General features: G+C 42.2%; 1 protein-coding gene and 1 long non-coding RNA gene across 2 annotated transcripts in view; one reads left to right on the top strand and one right to left on the bottom strand.

Moving 5' to 3' along the window:
• Positions 1–9,105: 9,105 nt before the first annotated feature.
• barhl2 (BarH like homeobox 2) lies at positions 9,106–16,779 on the bottom strand. The gene is made up of 4 exons (XM_033028984.1): positions 16,211–16,779; positions 12,941–13,539; positions 11,176–11,401; positions 9,106–9,829 (listed from the first exon to the last, which is right to left on the bottom strand). Exons 2-4 carry the CDS (start codon positions 13,467–13,469, stop codon positions 9,538–9,540), a joined length of 1,047 nt encoding a protein of 348 aa, XP_032884875.1. The 5' UTR covers positions 13,470–13,539; positions 16,211–16,779; the 3' UTR covers positions 9,106–9,537.
• Positions 14,861–22,072, top strand: part of LOC116978007 — a 9,182-nt gene continuing 1,970 nt past the window's right edge. Inside the window, exons 1-2 of the long non-coding RNA XR_004413350.1 lie at positions 14,861–14,897; positions 21,425–21,427. This is a non-coding gene — a long non-coding RNA (uncharacterized LOC116978007). The remainder of the gene's footprint in view (positions 14,898–21,424; positions 21,428–22,072) is intronic.

The following is a 22,072-nucleotide window of genomic DNA, read 5'->3' as shown; positions in this document are numbered from 1 at the left end:
TAATCAGTGTATTTTCTTCAGCGTTTGAGAATATTTGGCACGTCCACAAGGATTCTCTTGAACTTCTGCAGGTGACCTCCAGATAAAGTTCTGACAGGCTGCATCTCAGCCTGGTCCGGCAACTCAGCTCTGCTAATGACCACCTGAACCTGGAGAGGGATAGAGGTGAACGCAGCCCAGTTCTTCACCGACTCTTTGCTTCCTTCCATCATCATGGCACGTTGCGTCAGGAAGACTGGGAATATCATTAAGGATGCTATTACCTTTTCTCTCTTCGCCCGTGTGGCAGAAGGTACAGGAGTTTGAAAGTTTGGACGTCCAGGCTGAAGAACAGCTTCTTCCCCACATCGATTGGATTCCTTAATAAATTGCTCCTTTTGCTTCCCATTTGCAGAGATGCTGCCTTTTACTCTTAACTCTACCTCGATCACTTAGTCTGTAATTGCAGTTTGCACCAGGTCGGACTGCTCTCCAATCTTGCACCATTCTGTTGATTTCAACGTGGTTGTATTTATTGATGTATTCATCATCAGTAATGGGGGGGGGGGGGGAACCTCATTGAAACTTACCGAATAGCGAAAGGCCTGGATAAAGTGGATGTGGACGTTTCCAACAGTGGGAGCGTCTAAGACCAAAGGCCATAGCCTTAGAATAAAAGGAGATGAGGAGGAATGTCTTTAGTCAGAGGATGGTGAATCTGTGAAATTCATTGCCACAGTCGGCTGAGGAGGCCAAGGCAATGGGTATTTTTAAGGTGGCGATTGATAGATTTTTGATTAGTACAGGTATCAGAGGTTATCAGTGTATTTACTGATAGGCCGAATGGCCTACTCCTGCACCTATTTTCTATGTTTCTATGTTTCTATGTTATGGGGAGGAGGCAGGAGAATGTGGTTAGGGGGGCAAGACAGGTCAACCATAGTTGAATGGTGGAGTAGACTTGATGGGCTGAATGGCCTCATTCTGCCCCTATAAATTATGAACTTATGATCACTGTATGCGTATTGTTTACTCTGTGCGCTCATGGGAACAAAGAATTGAATTGTACCTAATAAATTCATCTGAATCTGAATGCTTCACCCACACCCCCACCCCTCCCTTGTCCTTTCCTCCTCTTCCTTCCCACCCCTCCCCTTCATCTCTTACCGACCCCAGCCGCCACCCCACCCCATCCATCATCCATTACCCCCTGCATCCCTGGTCCCACCCCCGGTTGTCATTCCTCACATGGCCCCACACCTTCTACTCCTCATTCTTCGACCAGAAGTCCTTCCCCCCTCATCTTCCGCCCGTCTCCTTTCGGGCTGCCAAGGCTCAAATCCACCCTCTCTATCTGCATTGTCCCCGACCACGCAACATGGAGGCTTCATCTCGGTAACTTCCAACCATCGCGCCGACTGGCAAATGGGTAAACCCAAGCAATGGAGTCTCAATTTAGGAGGGGCCTCATTGAAACCTACAGAATAGTGAAAGGCTTGGATAGAGTGGATGTGGAGTGGATGTTTCCACTAGTGGGAGTGTCTAGGACCAGAGGTCATTGCCTCAGAATTAAAGGAAGTTCTTTTAGGAAGTAGATGAGAAATGTGTTTACTCAGAGGGTGGTGAATCTTTGGAATTCCAAGCCACAGAAGGCTGTGGAGGCCGTCAGTGGATATTTTAAAGGCAGAGCTGATGGATTCTTGCTTAGTACAGGTGTCAGAGGTGCTGGGCAGGAGGCAGGAGAATGGGGTTAGGAAGGAGAGATAGATTAGATATGATTGAATGGCGGAGTCGCCTTAATGGGCCGAATGGCCTAATTCCACTCCTATCACCTATGACCTTACGAAGTAAGCTAATGAGCCGTGCGTGCATCAGCAGCCAGGATGAATTATGCTCCGGCTCTGTCCCACCTACAGAATGAGTCAACCCCGCGTCACCAAACAGGCGCCACCCCGTCAGGATAGCTCAACCGCTGTTGCAATTCGACCCCAGAGAAAGCGGCCCCACGTTCACGACCGAAGATAGACACAAAGAGCTGGAGTAACTCAGCGGGTCAGGCAGCGTCTCGGGAGAAAAGGAATAGTCTGAAGAAGGAAGGTACACAAAATTGCTGGAGAAACTCAGCGGGTGCAGCAGCATCTATGGAGCGAAGGAAATAGGCGACGTTTCGGGCCGAAACCCTTCTTCAGACTGATGGGGGGTGGGGGGGGGGAGAAGGAAGGAAAAGGGGAGGAGGAGGAGCCCGAGGGCGGGCGGATGGGAGGGTGGGAGGAGACAGCTAGAGGGTTGAGGAAGGGGAGGAGACAGCAAGGACTAGCAAAATTGGGAGAATTCAATGTTAATGCCATCCGTCTGAAGAAGGGTCTGGCCGGCTTTTTTTTTTGCGTCACTCTTCGGTTTAAACCAGCATCTGCAGTTCCTTCCCACACGTTCAAGACCGAGCTGACTGCCCTTTAAATACGTTATCCAAAACGGTCCTGCGAAACGAGTTGCCACAAACCTCAGCCCCAAGTATTCGCCTGTTAAACTTGCAAGTTAAACTCGTCTAAATATATATATATATATACATATATATATATGTATATGTCCACAAAATGCTGGAGTAACTCAGCGAAACAGGCAGCATCTCTGGAGAGAAGGAGTGGCTGACGTTTCGGGTCGAGGCCCTTCTTCAGACTGAGAGTCAGGGGAGGGGGAGATACAGAGATAAGGAAGTGTAGGGTGTGAGAACCAGACATCAAAGGAGGCGGAGCCAAGTAGACAATGTAGAATAGATCATGTGTATGTATATATATATAGATATAGATATATCTATATATATATATGGGTATATATAAAGACCAGGACGTGTAGAAATAAGTGTACATGCATTACCTGACGCTAGAAGTTATATCTGGCAGCTTGCATATGGCGGGGCGATAACGCAGGCACATAGACACAACCATAATCTGTAGATAAAAGGAACACAACAGGGCACAAAGTGTTGTGGTAACTCAGCGGGACAAGCAGCATCATTGGAGAGAAGGAACGGGTGACGTTTCGGGCCGAGACCCTTTCTTCAGACCTTGTGTTGATCAGACAGGGAAACCAAAGCGATCAACCACAGGAAACATCTATCAGCTGCCGTGCCTCCAGAATCAGGAGATATGCTCTTGTATATCTGAATCCAGGATTGTCACAGGGCAGGCTAGTGAATTAAAACACAAGTTATTATAGTCACTGAATGGAATAACAATTTCTGTTAAAATTAATTTAATTTTCAGTATTATGCGGAATTCTGTCAAACTAGTCACCAACTAGAAAGTCAAAAGAACACAAGAAAAACGGAGCAGCAATAGTATACCAGATCTCTCCAGTCTGGCCTGACATCCAGTATGATCACGGCTCACAAATATATTGGCCTCGCCTCCTTAGTTCAGTTTAGTTTAACATACAGCGTGGAAAAAGGCCCGCCGAGTCCACGCCGACCACCGATCACCCGTTACAACAGTTCTCTGATAGACCACTACACGTCTTTAGAAAGTGGGAGGAAACCGGAGCTGCCGGAGGAAACCATCGCGGTCACAGGGAGAATGTACACATTGCGCACAAGGTCGGGATCGAACCCGGGTCTCCGGCGGTTGCGCATTACACTCAATTAGCAGCGAACCTTCTAGTTACTCCAGCAGATAGACACAAAATGCTGGAGTAACTCATCGGGACAGGCAGCATCTCTGGAGAGAAGGAATGGCTGACGTTTCGGGTCGATCGAGGCCCTTCTTCAGACTGAGAGTCAGGGGAGGGGGAGATACAGAGATAAGGAAGTGTAAGGTGTGAGAACCAGACATCAAAGGGGGTGGAGTCACGTTAAAAATGTAGAATAGATGATTGTTTAAGAAGGAACTGTAGATGCTGGAAAATCGAAGGTAGACATAAATGCTGGAGAAACTCAGCGGGTGAGGCAGCATCTATGGAGCGAAGGAAATGGGCAACGTTTCGGGCCGAAACACTTCTCCTCGGTTAGCTCGGAGAAGGTAACAACAAAGCAAACAGAGATAAAATGTAAATTACTCCAGCACTTTTGTTCTATGCAAGATTCCAGCATCTGCAGTTCCCAACAAAGAAGATCTCTGTGACAGTGACTTGCCGCATGTGGACAATAAAGTATCATTCATTCATTCATTCATTCATTCATTTTTGTCTTCCTTATGTATTTATCCACCTCAACGTTAAATATATTTGAAGATCTATCCTTCGCTATCCACAGGGGCAAAGGACGGCCTTTAGGAGAGAAGAAATGTCCACGCACCTCAGTTTAAACCATTCGTCTCTTTATTTTGCAGCGACGTCTCTTTGCTGGTGAAAAAAAGGCAAAATAAGGGCTGCTTTTCAAATGTAAATGGCGTTTGGTTAATCATTGGGAAAGATGAAACGAAAGAGATGATTTAAGAATGATAATACAATATACAATAAACTTCAAGAGTCGCGACTTAAATTATACACATGGATGTGTTCGAATTCAATTAATGAAATCCCCAAAGTCTTGATTCGAATATTATGCTGCTTTCAATAACCAATATCAGAACGGCCTTTGATAACATGACAACATAACGGGGGGGAAAAAATATTAATTATACCTCTCCTTAGCAAAAAAAATATCAGACAGTCCACATTCGGACTTTGGCGCAGCTCTTAAATGATCAAATCAAAAATGCACTTTCAAGTTGAAGATCGCCACCGCTTTACTTTTTTAAATTAAAATACAACATCAGAACTTAACTCCTGCTTCAAAAGATTGCACATTCTGAATCTCTTTAAACATTTATCTATTAATTGTGAGGATTTGCATCATTTTTTCGGTTTTGGTGGTAGCTTCGGTGTCACAGTCTGGTGGTGAGAAGTTGTGGAAAGGCTGCAATAATATTTACGTTGGATAAAAGTTGCAATAACTTCACGGCTGTTGTTGGAGGTCAGAAGCAGGAACTTGTAATTCTACAAGAAAACGTACTGTAAATTAAAATTGTACGCGGCCTTAAACAATAATGGACATTTTAAATGTAGGCATGACGCTTTGTATTGAAGTGTTAACCTGTATATTCCCATTAGACTGCTGGTACGTAATGTTTCGAAACGGTGCAATAATCGAACTCTATACTTCCGCACATCTTTACTGACGACTCACTGTCCCGCTGAGTTCCTCCAACACTGTTCTTTTTTTTTTTGCTCAAGATTCCAGCATCTGCAGTTCCTTGTGCCTGCGTATCTTTGCATTGGGTCGTACGCACGCAGGAACCGCAGAAAAGATAGACAACATAGAATGTATGTACTTGCTGCAGTAACTAATATTCAATTTGCTGAGAGAAAAATAGTGCGGCGATCCTCAAACAGCTAATCTGAAAACAAAATATATATATATATATATATATATATATATGTAAGCACGAATTTAAACCTTGTTGGTTTACACAAACTGTCGCCAAAGCGTTGAAATTAAAAATTAAACCGATCGAGATACGAATACATTTCGCTGAGTAAACATGTCCAAGGCGTTTCTGCCTTGTCATGGCCAACAACAGAAGGGAAATGCTAAACATGGAACTGTAATAGAGCGATCTGCATTGGCCGGGTGGATGCACGTCCCAAGTATCATAATGTAGACCAAACTATTATTAATTAACATTCAATCTTAGAGTTGAGGTTATCACGTTAAAAAAAAACAGTTTAGTTTCATGTCGGGGAGTTGAGAGGGTGGATATTATTTTCCCTCGGCGTTTTGCTCTTTGCTCCAGCCACATGGTGTGAAAACTGTGTAAACTAAAAATCGTGTTGGTCAGACTGAGGTAACAACAGGATTAGACGGCATTCAACAAAGGTCCTAACGGAAGAAACACAGCAAACTGTAGCCATGTACTTATCAATGTTTGCAAGTAAACCTTCCGTTAAATTTCGAGGGTTGTTAAGCGATAGGCGGTGGTAGAGAACTTATTTCACGGAAACGGTATAATTTGCAAAAGAACGCGAAATTGTAGGTAGGAATTCGTTAGTACGATATCAAATCACTCGACTTGCAAAGTCAATCCTGAAAGAACTACCTCATTTTTTTAGCATCGTTCGAAATTTAACACTTTTTATTAAAAACACTGGAAATTGGACAGAAATTCTCGTTGCTGAAAACAAACGCCACCTGAATTTTTTTTTTTTTGATTAAGGTTGGATAGTTAAAATTTAAAGTTATTAAAGTATCGTTTAATGCATATTTATTTAACTTAAACACTTGTTACAAGTTTGTGCGACCACATTAACTAAGGGCCACCGGAACGCGACGTGATCTGGTCGGAATGATGTCATTGCCATTCGTAACATGATCCTGAAATTAGATGCACGACTTTTAAACAAATTTACCAACTTCCACGATTTGCCGAATTTGACTGAGGTTTAATTTCACGTTTGCTGGTTCCTTGTTTTAATTACTGGATTTAATCAAAGTCCCGCAAGTGCCAAAGTTAGACAAGTTGGGAATCTTTATCAAGAAAAAATAAAAGTTTTCACAAACGTATATAGTCGGTATAAATACTGAACAAACAAACAGTGAAAAGTTGACGTTCATGTAACGCGTTTTACTAGTCAATTTGGAATTCCGGCTCTTGGGAAGAATTTCGTTCCAAGTTGTTATACTAAACCCTTATACTAAACTTTCATCCAATTATTAGCGACGCCGGGACTGTTCGACAAGTTTTAAAAAAACAATTCGTCTGACGTGATTACTGTCCACAAAAACAAACTTTAAGCTTTTTTTTAAAATCTGCGTACGTCAATTCTAATTGCAGAAAATAAATGATCGTGGATTTGAACAAGCAGCCCCCAACGGAGGCGAGGTGACTGCAGAGGTTCAGTTAGAGAGGGGAAAATGAGAGGGGCGTCTCCGTGCCATTTATTCCCTTTCATTAGACAGTCGTTGAGGTCAATTTGTTTTTAACGCGAATTTATTAGTAGAGAGATCAGCAAATGATTCCCCAATTACTGGAGCGAAAACAAATGTGCCCCGGGGCTCCGGCATTCTGGAACCTCTTCACACCAAGACACCATGCGACCAGAACCCTCTAGGGGAAATTATCATTTTCTCTCTTTTAAAAAGAAATCCAAATGTACAAAATCCAAATGCTTATGTAACTTCAATATTTCTTTGCATTTACAGGCCGCCCGGTTTGACGAGGATACTGCTTTGTGAGCTCGGCTATGGGTAGACAGGGCGCTGATTTAAAACATTGCTCACTGGTCTGCCATAGCCACCCGATTAAATTACTGTTTGCAAATGTGTACTCTGAAAGCGACGTGTGCGTTGATAAATTATATATCAGCAGTGTATTATTAAGTAAATTCCAGGAGGATGGCGCTATTTTTGTTTTGTTTGTTTGTTGTTGATAAGCCACACTTACAATGCACGATTTCCATCACTCTAATGCTTAGCCGTGGTTAGCTACAGTATATCACCAGCAACATTTAAAGCCGATTAATATTACCGCGTTAAATCCACACCGGCTAGCGTTGGGGAAAGTTTTGCTGGCCTTGTTAATAATGGTTGGCATCGGACGACTGTTCCGTCTTTGTAATTTTTACTGTTAAGCGGTCGGAGGTTTGTCGCCGCGCATTAGAGGAAGATCAGACGTTGTTTTGATGATCTTAGGATAAAGTGACTAAAAGCTTTAGGTTGTCATAACCGCATAGCCCCCCTTCAGATCACACTAGGTAAAGGGGAGGTTGTAGGTGAGATTGTGGCTGTGCTTTTTGGCTGCGAGCTCTCGCATTGAAGATGTTGGCCCTGCGGTTTTTTTTTTTGCTCCAATCGCTCACGCTGCGCAGCCTTACGCCTGCTGTCTGGCGAAGCCGGTGCTTTCAAGCGTTATGCTTCTCCACAACAGCTGCCAGGCTAGGGCACATTCCCGTTTCCCAGGCAGGCCAGCCAGCCTGGCAAAACCATCCATTATGATGCGCTGTTAACAATTCAAAACAACTGTGAATAACCCACACAATATTCACCAGCAACCATAGACAGATAGACAGATAGATAGATAGATAGATAGACAGACAGACTGACAGATAGATAGATAGATAGATAGATAGATAGATAGATAGATAGATAGATAGATAGATAGATAGATAGATAGATAGATAGATAGATAGATAGATAGATAGATAGATAGATGCATAGATAGATAGATGCATAGATAGATAGATGCATAGATAGATAGATGCATAGATAGATAGATGCATAGATAGATAGATGCATAGATAGATAGATAGATAGATAGATAGATAGATAGATAGATAGATAGATAGATAGATAGATAGATAGACAGATAGATAGATAGATGCATATATATATATTTATATATATGCATGCATCTATCTATCTATCTATCTATCTATCTATCTATCTATCTATCTATCTATGCACATATATATATATAGAGAGAGAGAGAGAGAGAGAGAGAGAGGAGGAGAGCGAGAGAGAGAGAGAGACTGAGATGAGAGAGAGAGAGAGAGAGAGAGAGAGAGAGAGAGAGAGAGAGAGAGAGAGAGAGAGAGAGAGAGAGAGAGATAGGGAGGGAGAGAGAGGGGGAGAGAGAGGGGGAGAGAGAGGGAGATAGAGGGAGAAAGAGAACATAATAAATACATGGAGTTATTACAATGAGGGGGAAAAACATTTAAACAAGCGCCCAAATATATTTTCCGTATCTCACATTTTCCTCCAAAGTCCACAGCAAAAGTTTGTAGAACGGATTTATGCCGTGAAGTAACCAGGAGCTTTTTTGTAAAAAAATATTGGTCAAAATGCCAACTCGTAGTTGTGCGGAAGGGGATGACTGGGCGCAAGCCTCACGAGCCAGTTTAGCGCAGAGTCCCCCCGCAGCCGATCTCCGCATCTCGCCGGGCGCCTTCCATTTGGCTCGCTGCTTTCTATCAAATCTCACCAGCGACCCAACTGTGTCCTTTCAATCGTAACACTATTCCCAGAAAGAACGATTACAGGTTACACCGCATTGTCCGATAATTATTCATTTAAAAAAAACGATTTTGTCTCTCAGTCGCCTTTACAAACAAAAAAATAATAATAATAGAAACCAGAACTACTAAATCAAACAGTAGTTTACTTGAGCTAAGTATTTATTTGATTGAAAAGACTGCATGAAAATGAGGAAAAAAAATCTGTATGTACTTTTAGTAACGTTTATATAGATAGTTTCAACCGGATTTTCCCAGGCGACATATAATAAATACGCGTAAACCTCGCCGCCCTCAAAATGTACACATCCCACTATTCCGGTGCATGCCACGTTCAGATGAAAAGGTCACGAGAAATCAGTGCAAAGTTCCAAGTCCGTTATTCTCGATCCTCTTGTCCTCTCTTTACAGCAGAGTCCGTTTTTGTTTTTGTCCGTCTTTCGACTTTCCGCGGTCTGTGTGTGTGTGTGTGAGTGAGTGAGTGAGTGTGTGTGTGTCTGTGTGTGTATGTGTGAGTGTGTTTCTTCCCCTCTTCTCCTTTCACCCTCTCGTTCTCTCTCTCGTTCTCTCTCTTTCTCACCGGGGGTGCGCCGTGCCCGAGATAGGGCTGGCCAGAGGATTGAGTGCTGGCTGTCCCGCCGGGCCCAGCCCGTGGATCAGGACTCGCGGGACAAGCGGCCGCTGTAGTCCGGGGTGGGGCGGTGGAGTCCGGTACATGTACATAGCCGCCGCCGCCGTTGTGTCCATGTTAGTTAGTAAACTTGGGTGGTAGAAATAGGGCGATGGGAACATTCTCTGCAAAGCGGAGTAATTTCCAGCCTCGGCGAGGAGTTCCAACCCCACGGCGGTCTGTCTTTTCCACTTCGTCCTGAAATGAAACAGGAATAGAAAGAATAGAATAAGGCTTTGTGATCACACAAGTGAATCGAAGGGAACGATGTTATACGAGACAAATCTAAAATATCCAGCAATAGAATTCATTTTGCATTTGAAACCACATTTCTTTAACTGAATTGAAGGACATATATCGATTATCTAACTAGAAAGATGTTTAATATTTTAAACACCCTTAAAGCAAACAGTTTCAATAAATGCGTATGAATGGAAATAAATTACTCACTATTTTGAATATTACATTCATTTTAAGCGGCTCAGTATAATGTGGTAAGACTAAGTAATGATATATGCATTTTAATGGTAAATCGCGAACACTAAGTGGGATTGCAATGTTACGATGCACAAATGGGAGATCGCCTAAGTTAACCGCTTCCAACTTGCTTTATCCAAATAATTACAGGGGGGGGGAAACGAAATGGAAGTGCGCGGTATTATAAAAAAAAGGTTAGAAAGTGTAAGCAGCGTTTAGATTTGGAAACGGTTGATGTTGATGTTGGCTGACAGATTTAGCATGGTTGAAAACTGTAAGCAATCAGACAGAAAAACTGTGGCTGGAATGGTACTTGGTATGGCCATCCTACTCGCTGCAACGTTTCGCATCTGTTACAGTCAGACATGAAGTTGCTGTTCTGTTTTAACTTCAACACATATCCACCTCCGGCGGGGCAGAGGGGACGGACCATTGTTCTGTTTATCAGTTCAAAGATTAAAGTTCAGTTGGGAGAATATTTCAAATGAATCTATCATTAAAATCTACAGCAATTAGATGTTGCAACAACAAAAAAACAGCCGACCTTTTAAACAGGAGCGAAACGCGGGTACTAAAAATACACAGTTTGCTTTGTGGAAATATATATGTGTTAAATATATATATATATTAAAATAGAGCGATATATATTTAACACTGATGAATACATTTTGACTTTATTGGTGGTTACAGGATTCAGGTAAATGGGAAGAATTTTAAAAAGTTTGGATTCTTGGGTTTATCTTAAGGGAATTTTAAGGAGTTAAAATACATTCAGCTTGTGGGGGAAGGTGGAGGGGATGGGGTCAGAGTTTTAGTGTATTTTTGCATTGCATCTAACTAACGTCCGTGCGGGCAGCGCGGCGCGTTAATGGTGCATGTGGATTTTGTTTTAATTGCAGCGTAATCGCTTCGTGCTATCTGTTTGTATATAAGTTTATGGTACAGACAACGGCGGGCATTGGCCGATTTATTGTGCATTTTACACGGGGGCCGAGTTTCCCCCGTTCGCAGGCGCCGCTGGTGTGTGTGTGTGTGTGTATCAGCCCCGCCAATAGCCCATCACATACCTCCTGTTCTGATACCAGGTTTTGACCTGGGTGTCTGTCAGATTGAGTGCCGCCGCCAGGTCCATGCGGTCTTGGACGCTGAGATATTTCTGGCGCTCGAAACTGCGCTCAAGTTGGTTGAGCTGATGGTCCGAAAAAGCCGTCCTCGCTTTCCGAGGTTTCTTCGCCCGCACTGGGGGACTGTCCCGGCTGCTGGATATTTCACGGTCGCCTTCCTCTTTTGTGCCTAACACGACATAGAAACCGTAACGTATGAATCTAAATGCCCAGTGGCGGCATGCAAATGTTTTTTTTTTTTTACCGAGACATCCTATAATCTTATGTGGAAAAAAAAAGTTCAATTTCCTGAACAATTTAGCATATCATTTGCATGTGCAAAATAACCATTTGTGTTGCTTTAATGCAGTTCCAATTCATGGGCGATATTTTAATGCTGGGTTTATATCTATTAATTATTCAAAAGTCCGGTGTCTATTAAAAAAAAAGCAAATTCAACGCAAATGTTCGACCTTTAATAGTAACGGGAGCCTAGAGTTGAAAGTGATTTGGCGCATTTTTTCTGTTCCTGGGTGGATAGAAACGAGGGAACGTCTCTGTTTCAGAATCCCGGATACTATTTGTCAACTTTGAGTTTTTTGCCGAATTGCACGAAGATCGATATGTCAATCTATCTCTATTTGTACCAGTTTTTGCAACGCTGCGTGCGCGATCTTCCCTCCTGGAACAACAATAATCTCTCTAATTGACCCACTTGGGAGATGCGGGCATTAAAATCGCCAGCTCGGCCTCTACATCTGTTTTTCCTCCCCTCCTATTATGCTAATAGTAATCATTGAATGAATTATAGAAAAAAATGATCTTTTTTTTTTCATTTACAACAACAAAGATGGCTGATGGTGATAAAGTATCATTAGAAGTGTTTGGCAAGTGATCATCTGAAATTTAAACAGATTATTGCACGTATGAGGAATCAGTCTATTGATAGCGCATTTACCATTTACCTCAAGTAAGAACCATAATGTGTTACTCGTGGCAGAGAAGAGAGGAAATTGTATTAGTACAATGCCAACCCTAACATCAGTTTTGTTATTCTGAAATGGATTATTTTGTTGATTTCGTGTAATTTTGCACAGTAAACGGGGCGACTTTCTCTGCCGTACTCCCGTGAAGGATTTTCCTTCCTTCTTCCATACTTATAGTCGGCAAAAAAAAAGCGAAACGATACGAAAAATCAAACGTGCAGCCAAAAAAAAAAAATCTCAAGGCCTAGTTTTTTTCCCTCTGGCAACCCACGCTATCATTTCCCTTGCATGCGAGCAATGGACTTAACGCAGTCGGATCCCGCCGTCTCTACAAAATTACACAGCCCCCTTTTTTTCCTGACATGTTTTCAAAAAGACGTGGGATAATTCGGCGGAGTTTATATTTACTCCGACCCGTTAATCGGCAAGAGGGAGGAATAGACAAAGATGACAGTTGGCACGGCACCGCTCAAAAGCAAATGTTTAGAGGACCCCTGAACGAAAAACAAATTAGCCACAAAGGTAACCTCTCAAAGCGTCCCAATTATTCAGTAGAAATATATTTTTTTTTCAGTAATTTTGTGATGTGCCCTGAAATCCCTGACAATGTCCCCACCTCGGTTGATGCTGTCAATCTGTACCGATACATATGTACCGTTGTACTTATGAAAGCTGTGAGTTGCAGATTACCTAACACACAAAAAAAACAAGCGGTAATATAAACAAGAGGAAGGCGGACTCACCGTTGCATTTCATGCTATCATTCGGAGTGTCATCTCGTTTGTCGAGCTTGTCGCGGTTCTTCGCCTCTTCGGATTCTGCCTTTTGCCTGAAGGATTCCGCCTCTGGTTTGGGGGTATGGGGCGAGGAGACACTGGTGCTGTAAGGGGCGCACGCTGCCAGCGGTTTGCTATCGCCCAAGATGTCTTTGATTAAAAACGATGAGGTGGAAGTCCGGGAAGCAGAGCCGCCCGCGGCCAGTTGCTGCTGCTGCTGAGGCGGCGGCGGCTGTTGTTGTTGCAAACTTTGCTGCTGATGTGGATGGAGCTTGTCCGGCCCGAGATGCAGCTCCTGATGTTCCATAGACATGGGCGAAAGGGGAGCCGTGCCCGCCGTGTCTATCTCCGAGCTGGGAGACGGGGTGGCCTGATTTCGAAAATCTGAAGTCCTGCTGTCGCCGTGACGATAATCACCGTTCACCAGCACCGGGCTACCAGAACTGTTGGCCAAAATAGTGTCTATTCCAAATTTAGACCCGTTCGATCCTTCCATCGCCGTTGCTTACAGTTTTAAGAACGCATCTTCATCTCAAACCAGTACTTTAATTGGGTTTACGATTAGTCTGTTCACAAACAAGAACGGTAATGTGTGTGTGTGTGTGTGCGTGTGTGTGCGTGTAAGAGACTGAATAGACTAACCCTCGCCCTTTTTGCTCTCTTCTGAAATCTCTCTTTTTTTTATAAACAAAAACAAAAACAAAAAGAATGAATTTGTAAACTCACACGTGCTGTAAACTTTGCTGCACAAAACTAAGGCTATAAATATTTCTCCTCAACACACACACAAAAAACCCCACACACTTTTTTGGGGGTAAAATTAATACATCAGGAATGCAAAAAAAAAACTGGGGTAATCCACGATGCTTGGTCTTGTTATTCAACTTTGTTCAAAGTTGAGGTGTGGAACGGATGGAGCAAGAATAAGTCCCAGACACCACTCTCTCTCGCTTGAAATCGCTAGCGCTGGACGACATTCACTTCCTAACCTGACGTCACTGCCATTGCTGAGTGTCATATTTTTTTTTCTTATTATAATACAGCGCTTATTTTATTACTCTTCCCACTCATTGGTCTGCCAATGCCCAACAGGCTGACGTTACGAGCCGCAAACCAATCGCGCAGGCCGCGTTTTATCTTGTCCATTTGGAACAGGCGATCGAGCCGAGGTGTTCTTTCAATCAACCTCTCGTGTCTGGTGCATTCAACGCTGCACACACCAAAATAAACCTTTCATTCAAAATCTGTGCGCGCACACACACACACACATATATATGCACACTTTATATATATAATATATATATATATATATATATATTATATATATATATAATATAAAGTGCTGCAATTGTGTGGGTTGTTTCTCCACTATTCCCCTAGCCTGGTACATTTCAAATGAAAGGAATGAAATTAACACGAAATCTAACCACATGAACAATGGGTCCAGGTTCACATTTGAAACTACTGCATTTCTTCTCACCGCCTGGCTGATCTATTAAATCGCCTAAATTCAAATATAGAAAGTCAATCGGCCATCTTAACAAACTTTACACGCGGCCACGAATCAAAAATATCCATTAATTGTCTGCATATTCTGCAAGCCTCGGCGAATGATCGCTCTAATCTACGTTTATTTACCCCTATCAGAACCAATTAAATGCCAACGCAAATGCCAACGTTGCGTCTAATGCCACACAACGCAAAACAAATATTGTTTATAGTGTGCGTGACCGGGAAGCCACTCGCTCTTCTAAACAAATGTTATTTTTGTTTTATATTGCCCCCCTGACCTAATCACTGCATGACCAGGAGAGAATGGCTGTATGAAATAACAGTAAAGTGAAACAAACGACTCTGGTAATTATTCTTCAACTTGAAATCCCGGAAGATTTCACATCATTCTCTTGACTTTGACCCTTTACCCGTTTACACAAATGTTAGGGCCACTGAAAACAAGAATGCATTGTTTGCAGAATATTTAAGTGCCAAATAATTATACAACTTGCTGCATTTGTTGTTTTGCCTCAATTTCGTGTGTGATTTCCCCCAAATACGAATCTATTGATTTATTTCCGTGTCTGTATGTATACGGGCATTACAAAATATAAAAAATAAAGTATATATATTTATATGTGTGTGTGTGTGTGTGTGTGTGTGTGTGTGTGTGTGTGTGTGTGTGTGTGTGTGTGTGTGTGTGTGTGTGTGTGTGTGTGTGTGTGTGTACACTTTAATGTATATATACTTTACGTGTATATATACGTACTTATCTATACACACATATATATAAATAAGTACGTATAAATATATACAAGCAAAGTATATATATTAAAGTATATATATATATATACGTTCAATGTTGTGTATATATATAATACAATATAATATACAAGTATTGCATATATAGAATATAGAATATTGTATATATAGTATATACAAGTATATATATATATAGCGGTGTTTCATTTCGTGAATGATCCCTGGTGAAGTTAATTTCTCGTGAAGCACGATTCAGTCCAAAGGGTCCTCCGGTAGTGTTTGCGCGAATAATATGAAATAGCTATGCGACGCTCCAAATTATTCTAGCGGTGTTGCAGAGTGTATCAACTTGTGTTAATTTCAGTCCGGCCTGAACCCCGACTCTTGTTGAATGTCAGAATAATGGGGAATGCCAATGACATGACGGCATATTACTCATGATTAAGTACAGTGTCATCTTAATTAGCAGGGTAATTATAAGGTGCTAATGAATGATCCAAACTTTCAGGACTTGGATTTTACTTCAGCTTTCCATTTTAAGGATTTTCCGACCCAAGGTAACATTTATTTGATTTGTATTGCCTTTATCTGTGCGCCGAATCTTGCCAATGTTAAAACATCGCGGGAAAGAATTATTTCCACACTTCTTAGACTAGCCCTGGTGTTTATACATATGTAATAGATGCATATATATGGTGGGGAGAGAGATAGTGTGAGCTAACATTATGAATAGAGTGTGGAGTTTCTATGTAATTCTAAACATTCATGATATTTCAAACTGAATAAATGTCACGCGTGTGTATTACTTGAACTGTGATCCAGACGTGTATTTATCCGAGATATATATAAACGCGTCGGTTAAATGGAGAGAAATTCAACTAGCGAGTCTCTACACGCAATATTTTAAACGATTGAGTTATAGAAAGTAAGAATACAAATGTAATTCGCACGGCGTTCTACGGATTTTAAATTGGAGCGTACCTCTGTCAATCTTTCATCTCTTCTTTCTTTGGACAGTTGCATAATGCGAGGAATCTGTTGCCGTCTACACTTGTGGTGTGTCGGGTCTTTCACCGCCCGCTCGCCTTGTTCTATGCGTCCACCACAGCAGCCCGGTTTAACAAGACTGAGCTAGGCCGACTCACGGGGCAGGTCGACCTTGCTCGCTGTTTATTATATATATACCTGGAGATGTCTCGTTTCAAAAGTACCATTTTCAACAATGCACACATAACAATGCGCGTGGCATTTATTAGCGCCGGACCATTCTATTTGCGAAGCGCTTGTGCCGTATTGTAAACAAGTGCTCTGGTTTCAAGGCACACAACATTATTCCGCGAATGACGGTGTTGCATGTTGGCAACGAACATCTGCATTTCGCCGATGAATTAGCAGCAAGAGCAAAAGGCGGATACGGGGCTAAAGCGAAGAGTTTTTTGTTTACAGCAGGAATATTCATAGGCATGAGAGGGGAGGGGGGGGGGATCATTGTTTAAATATTCCACATAAATAATTAATTGAGGTGTTTATCATTTTTTTTCTTTGGCATCTAAGAGCTCGGAAACAGCGTAGCGCCCGCAGCACGGATTTTTGTTCGTAGCTGAATTTTCGGGAGCATACATCCTCAAGATTTTTTTTTGTAATACACTAGGCGAGAAATCTGCCGAGCGAACCAGGACGTCCAAACTTCTCATTTGCCGCTCACTTCATTCATTCCAAATGTATTTGCAATATCATTTATTTGTTTTGTTTTTTAATTTGGATTTACAAATTAGCAATTGGATGTTGGATGTTTTACATAACGTGGTGGCGTGGTCTCGTGTGATTATGGTGGGGATTAACAGGGTACGTAGAACTGGCAAACTTGCAAACTTTGCATCCGACCAAAAACATAGAAAGAAAATGGACCGAGTTATGAATTTGCATCAAAGATTCAATCGGAAGACCATCCACCGAACGAGGCGATCGAGGGGATCAATCTCAGCGGATAGTTCCCACACGCCTGCGAATGTTTACACTTTCTGTCTGAAAGTACCCTGAAAGTTTGAGTTTTTGAGTTTGAGTTTAGTTTATTGCCACATGTACCAAGGTGCAATGAAAAACCTTTGTTGCTGCTAACCAGTCAGCGGAAAGATAACACATGTTTTCAATCGAGCCGTGCCTTGTGTGATATATAACGTGAATAACGTTTAGTGCAAGACTAGTTTAGTTGGATGATTACAATTGTCAGCAGGGAAACGTACTACGGTGTCAGTCGTGACTTGGTCGACTGCACGCTCGCCTCTGGACTAGAACGCTAATTCACGTTCTATTCCAGTGTGTTGCCACAACACGCGAGGCTGAGAGGCCAGTGCAGAAGCGATTGAAGGATGCGCTGGCCTAAGGGACTGTCTTTTGGATGAGTCATCAAAGTGAAACTATTTTATGCTCCCTCGGTTGAAGGGAAGAAAGATCCTATGACCCCAGCAACGCCACAAAAACAGTTACCTTCAAAATACCAAAATGTGGGAGTTTACTGTACGTGAATTGGTTGTGGTACTTCCTGCGTTCCAAGGCTACCCTCCTTACTGCTTGCAAAGCTGTTTGGGAAATATCAATGACGCAGTATTAACGCACGTGTCTCTGTGCCATGAACAATATTTCTTGTGGGTTAGGCGTCCTCTCCACCATCAGCGTGATAACATCTTCCAGAGTCCAATGTGTGTACAAACAAGACGCGCTTCCCGATGCAAGGCATGTTAAAAGCGTTGAAGCCCTCTACCAGAGTTAACAGTAGCTCCTTTAACTTGGGTTTTGAAACAACTATCTACAACATTTTTTTATTGCAAAAAATACACCAAAAATAATGATGGCTTTGTTATCTACTTAGTGTAAGATTTGCTTATGCTACCCAATATGGCCATATTAAGAATTACTTTCGAAGATGAAAACATGAATGGAAATGTGGTAGAACGCTAATGGGTGAGACTTGTAATTTCAATTATAGAACGATGCTTAAATATTTAATTTGCAAAAGATCGCCCTGCACACGCCTTCAAAAATAAAGCGTACACGCCACGCCTTCTGCCTTCTGTGGGAGTTGTACAAGCGTCTTTAAAAGTTTCAAACAACTTATTGACTTATTTAATAACATCATACAACGGTGCAGTAGAGTGGCAATGACAGTGAGGCCGGACTCTTCCTTATATGTATCAACAAGCAAGTGTGACTTTGACACCGAATCTATTCTGGGCATTATTTAGTATATTCCGGAGATATTGGCAATTGCATATTTCTTTACGCTGGAGAAATAACACCCTACTGTTTATTTAAACCTGGTTGGGTGTAATCGATATGATTAAGTTGTCCCCGACTGTATCTGTCTATGCTCTCTTTAGAGGGGTAAACAATGCGCTTGTGGCGCACTGCACATATAGTCCATGAATCTCTCCTGGCGCACTTAGGTAGCACCTGTACCTTGAACCCGCCAGCCTGTTTTTCTTACCATAACCACAACTATTACAACCTGTTGTTATCTTACCAGGGAAATAAAATAAGTGATGGCCCACGAACGTGATAAATGGATATTCCTGAAAGAGATTGATGCATATCGTATGGCTTTCAGTAAAAATAATACTCTGCATATTTCCATAGATGTAATCGGATTGCCATTTCTTCAATGGCTGCTGGATGGCGCTAACTGATACCATGTTCACCAGAAATACCCGGCTCAGGGTCCTTTCCAAACTAAACATCTTATTTCACTCGTCTTATCCATGCGATTATGAGTTTCTTAACAAAAAGGGTTGCAACACGTCTTTCTGAAATATATAATACAAATAAAAATAATGGCAGTAATACATCTGCAATATTCAATAGTTGGGTTGGTTTATCAAATCTCAATTCAAAATGTTTCCTTCAAGAGCCAGGTTCATGTTAAGCCTAGTGTTTCCGCCAACTTTATTGTTCGCTGAATACTAGTGCAAGCCATCTTCGGTAAATATCCAAAACCCACATCAATCCACAACAAATCTCATGATTATTACAATTATTAAACTTTGAATTGAGATTTCACGACAGTGTATTAACAGGCTTTAAGATGGGCACATGGATATACAGGGTCTGGATTATTATATGCAGGCACATAGGAGTTGGTCTTGGCACCATGTTCGGCGCAGACATTATGGGCCGAATGGCCTGTCCCAGTGCTGTTTTAATAATCTCTGGATTATTAATTGTGGGGGGGGGGGGGGGGAACATCTCTGCGGTGAAAAAAATAAAGCAATTAACGAGATCATTCTCGGACGCATCCCATCATCGCGGGGAAATCTACACAGATGCTTCAGACATGGGGTAAAGCTATACTACGCCAAGTGCTCATGGTCAGATTTTATTCAATCAATGCTTTGAGAATGTTCCAATTTTCGAAGTTAGATGTTGCTAACCCGGTAATACGTTTGGAAATAACTCGCATTTGGTCTGAAGTCAAGGCCCACCGTTATGAGTTTACCAACGGGTCAAAAATCGCCTCATCAGTTGTTTTACCATGGTCGGCATCCGACCCCCGAAACCTGCAAACTAACTGAAAACTTTTAACGAGGCTATCTCGTCGTCGCATTCATTCAGCGCCCTCCAACGCGGTAGAGGGAAGGCGCGTCCTTTGAACCACCCCTACAACTCTCTAATAATTTTACATAAAAGCTAATCTGACCCACATGCCGAACAAGACAGGTAATGAGGCATCGGTTAACGCAATGTCAAGTCCACTTTGTGAAATAATTTAACAATTTTCTTCCATGTATACCGAGGCAAGGCAATCAATGGCAGTAATCTATACCCAATTTATTTTCTATTAGACTTGTTTCCCTGCATCGGCCTATAGCGTGGTAAAAAATCAAAGAAATCACAGAATCTGTCAGTCAAGCCTGGGAAACTAATCTAACGTGTTAATTAACATTCATTTAATAGAATCGCCTCTTTGAGCTTCAATCGATCGCTTTCTTAGGTTTAGTATAGTTGCAGGGACAAATTGAATGCTATCAGTTAAGGTATCATGTTATTAGTCGAGGCCAATGGTCGATGGAGTGTTAGTAAATTAGAGGTTTGCAGTCTATTGATCCTTTCCTAAGTTTGTTCTGAGGTTGTCACTCTCCCGTTACTCAAGTACAACTGCAATCAACTATTATTACTTGTTAATGTCCACTAACCTAAATGTCAAACCAGACACGCGTCTTTGTGTGATTATGTGTGTGTGTGTGTGTGTGTGTGTGTGTGTGTGGGTGTGTGTGTGTGTGTGTGTGTGTGTGTGTGTGTGTGTGTGTATGTGTGTATGTTGCTACCGTATGAAGGTAGAGCTGTCCGGCTAGCAGAGTGACAAGAGAGGAGATAAGAACGTTCAAACGTGAACGTTGAAAGCCGAGGGACGGACATAAAGTAGGGGGTCCCCAAGACACATGTTAATTGCATCTGGCATGTACACAACCCGCAGCCGACCGCCGTCATCTGTCGATCGGGGTATCAACATCGTCCGAATGTTAAATACGATCCCAAATTATGAGCTTTTGTTTTAAAATGCATTGGTCCCCGTAGATTCATTAATAATTAGGCTCGGGGAATAAATAATAGATTTTATTTTACGACGCAACCCTGGTTATAAAAGCCAGAAAGAGCGGCCGCATTCATTGAAACATTCTTTTTTTTTTTTTATAAACCCCTTCCGTATGTTAAGAGTGATTCTAGCGATTAGCGATTCTATTTTTCTTTTGTCAAATCTTTAAGATTCAGTCTGAGTACATGATCAGAAATGCTCAGAGAGCAGAGAGCACATTGATTTCAGCTTGTTCTGTCCACAGACGGGCCCTGATAAGGTTGTTATAACAGTTGGAGAGGTCTATACAATCACTTAATTACCAAACCTGTCAGTCAGCGCGGACCGCTATTGGGCCGCATTTATGGCTGCGAGCTGCATTCCACTACTGGGCTCCCGTCTTGATGGATCGGTGCTGATAGCATTGCAAAATAATTACAGTGAATTTTCTGATGTGTGATTTTATACCAAGTTCATGCTTCAGAAAGGTAATCGGAAGGATGAGAGGGGTCAGTGCCGTTTCTTATTACCTGAAGTCTAAGCAAAAAGGTAAAATATACAAGAGGCTCCGAGGAAAACGCTGACAGATAAAGAAATAACTTAAGGATTGCTAAAGGGGATGCAAGCAGCTCGTCAAACTGTGCAAGTGATTTCCTTTTGAGCCAACAAATGGCAGATTGATTTTGTCCAACGCAGGTTTAGACACATTTAAAATGATTCAAAGCTTATTATTGCAATTGGCTCTGATGCTGACAGGCAGTTGTTGCAGTCCGGAAGGTCCTGGGCTACAAACCCCAAAGAATATCCGCAATTCAGGATTTTTTTGCAAGATGTTGCACAATTCAAATCCTAAGGACATTGCTCTTGCAGTGGATACGAAATAGAACATATTGTTTCAGCTGTCACTGCTTTGCCCTTCCCACCCCCCACCACCCCCCCCCCCCCCCCCTCCCCTCCTTGGTTATGCAACAATCCGGTGTCGCAGTCTCTCTGTAAAAGGGGGGTTTCAAGCACTTTAAAGATGATTAATTCTTTCACCCACAAATTCTGTAGGACCTCGGGCAATGGAACTTCGAAGCCCGACCAGTGGGCTTTTTTTTACTCTTTGTGTGGATCCGGGAGAACTGGGCTTTTGGTGACTCCAGTCTCGGCGTTCAGACGAGGTAGTAGTCAAAGAGGCTTCTACGTTACAATCAGAAGTAATGGTGATAGCTAGCGAGACGTTGCACGTTGAACGGATGCATTGGGAATTCGGGCCCTGTGAGTGAATGATATGG

The sequence above is a fragment of the Amblyraja radiata genome, chromosome 10 (genome assembly GCF_010909765.2).
Source record: "Amblyraja radiata isolate CabotCenter1 chromosome 10, sAmbRad1.1.pri, whole genome shotgun sequence".
NCBI classification, from domain to species: Eukaryota; Metazoa; Chordata; class Chondrichthyes; order Rajiformes; family Rajidae; genus Amblyraja; species Amblyraja radiata.
Note: the sequence above shows the minus strand (reverse complement) of the source record. Positions and strands in the feature narration are given on the sequence as shown.

Coding starts and splice junctions, on each gene's coding strand:
- barhl2 (XM_033028984.1), bottom strand. CDS start 13,469: ATGGAAGGATCGAACGGGTCTAAATTTGGAATAGACACTATTTTGGCC. Junction 11,402..12,940: donor TGATAGCATGAAATGCAACG/GTGAGTCCGCCT, acceptor ATGTCGTGTTAG/GCACAAAAGAGGAAGGCGAC. Junction 9,830..11,175: donor ACCTGGTATCAGAACAGGAG/GTATGTGATGGG, acceptor GTTTCATTTCAG/GACGAAGTGGAAAAGACAGA.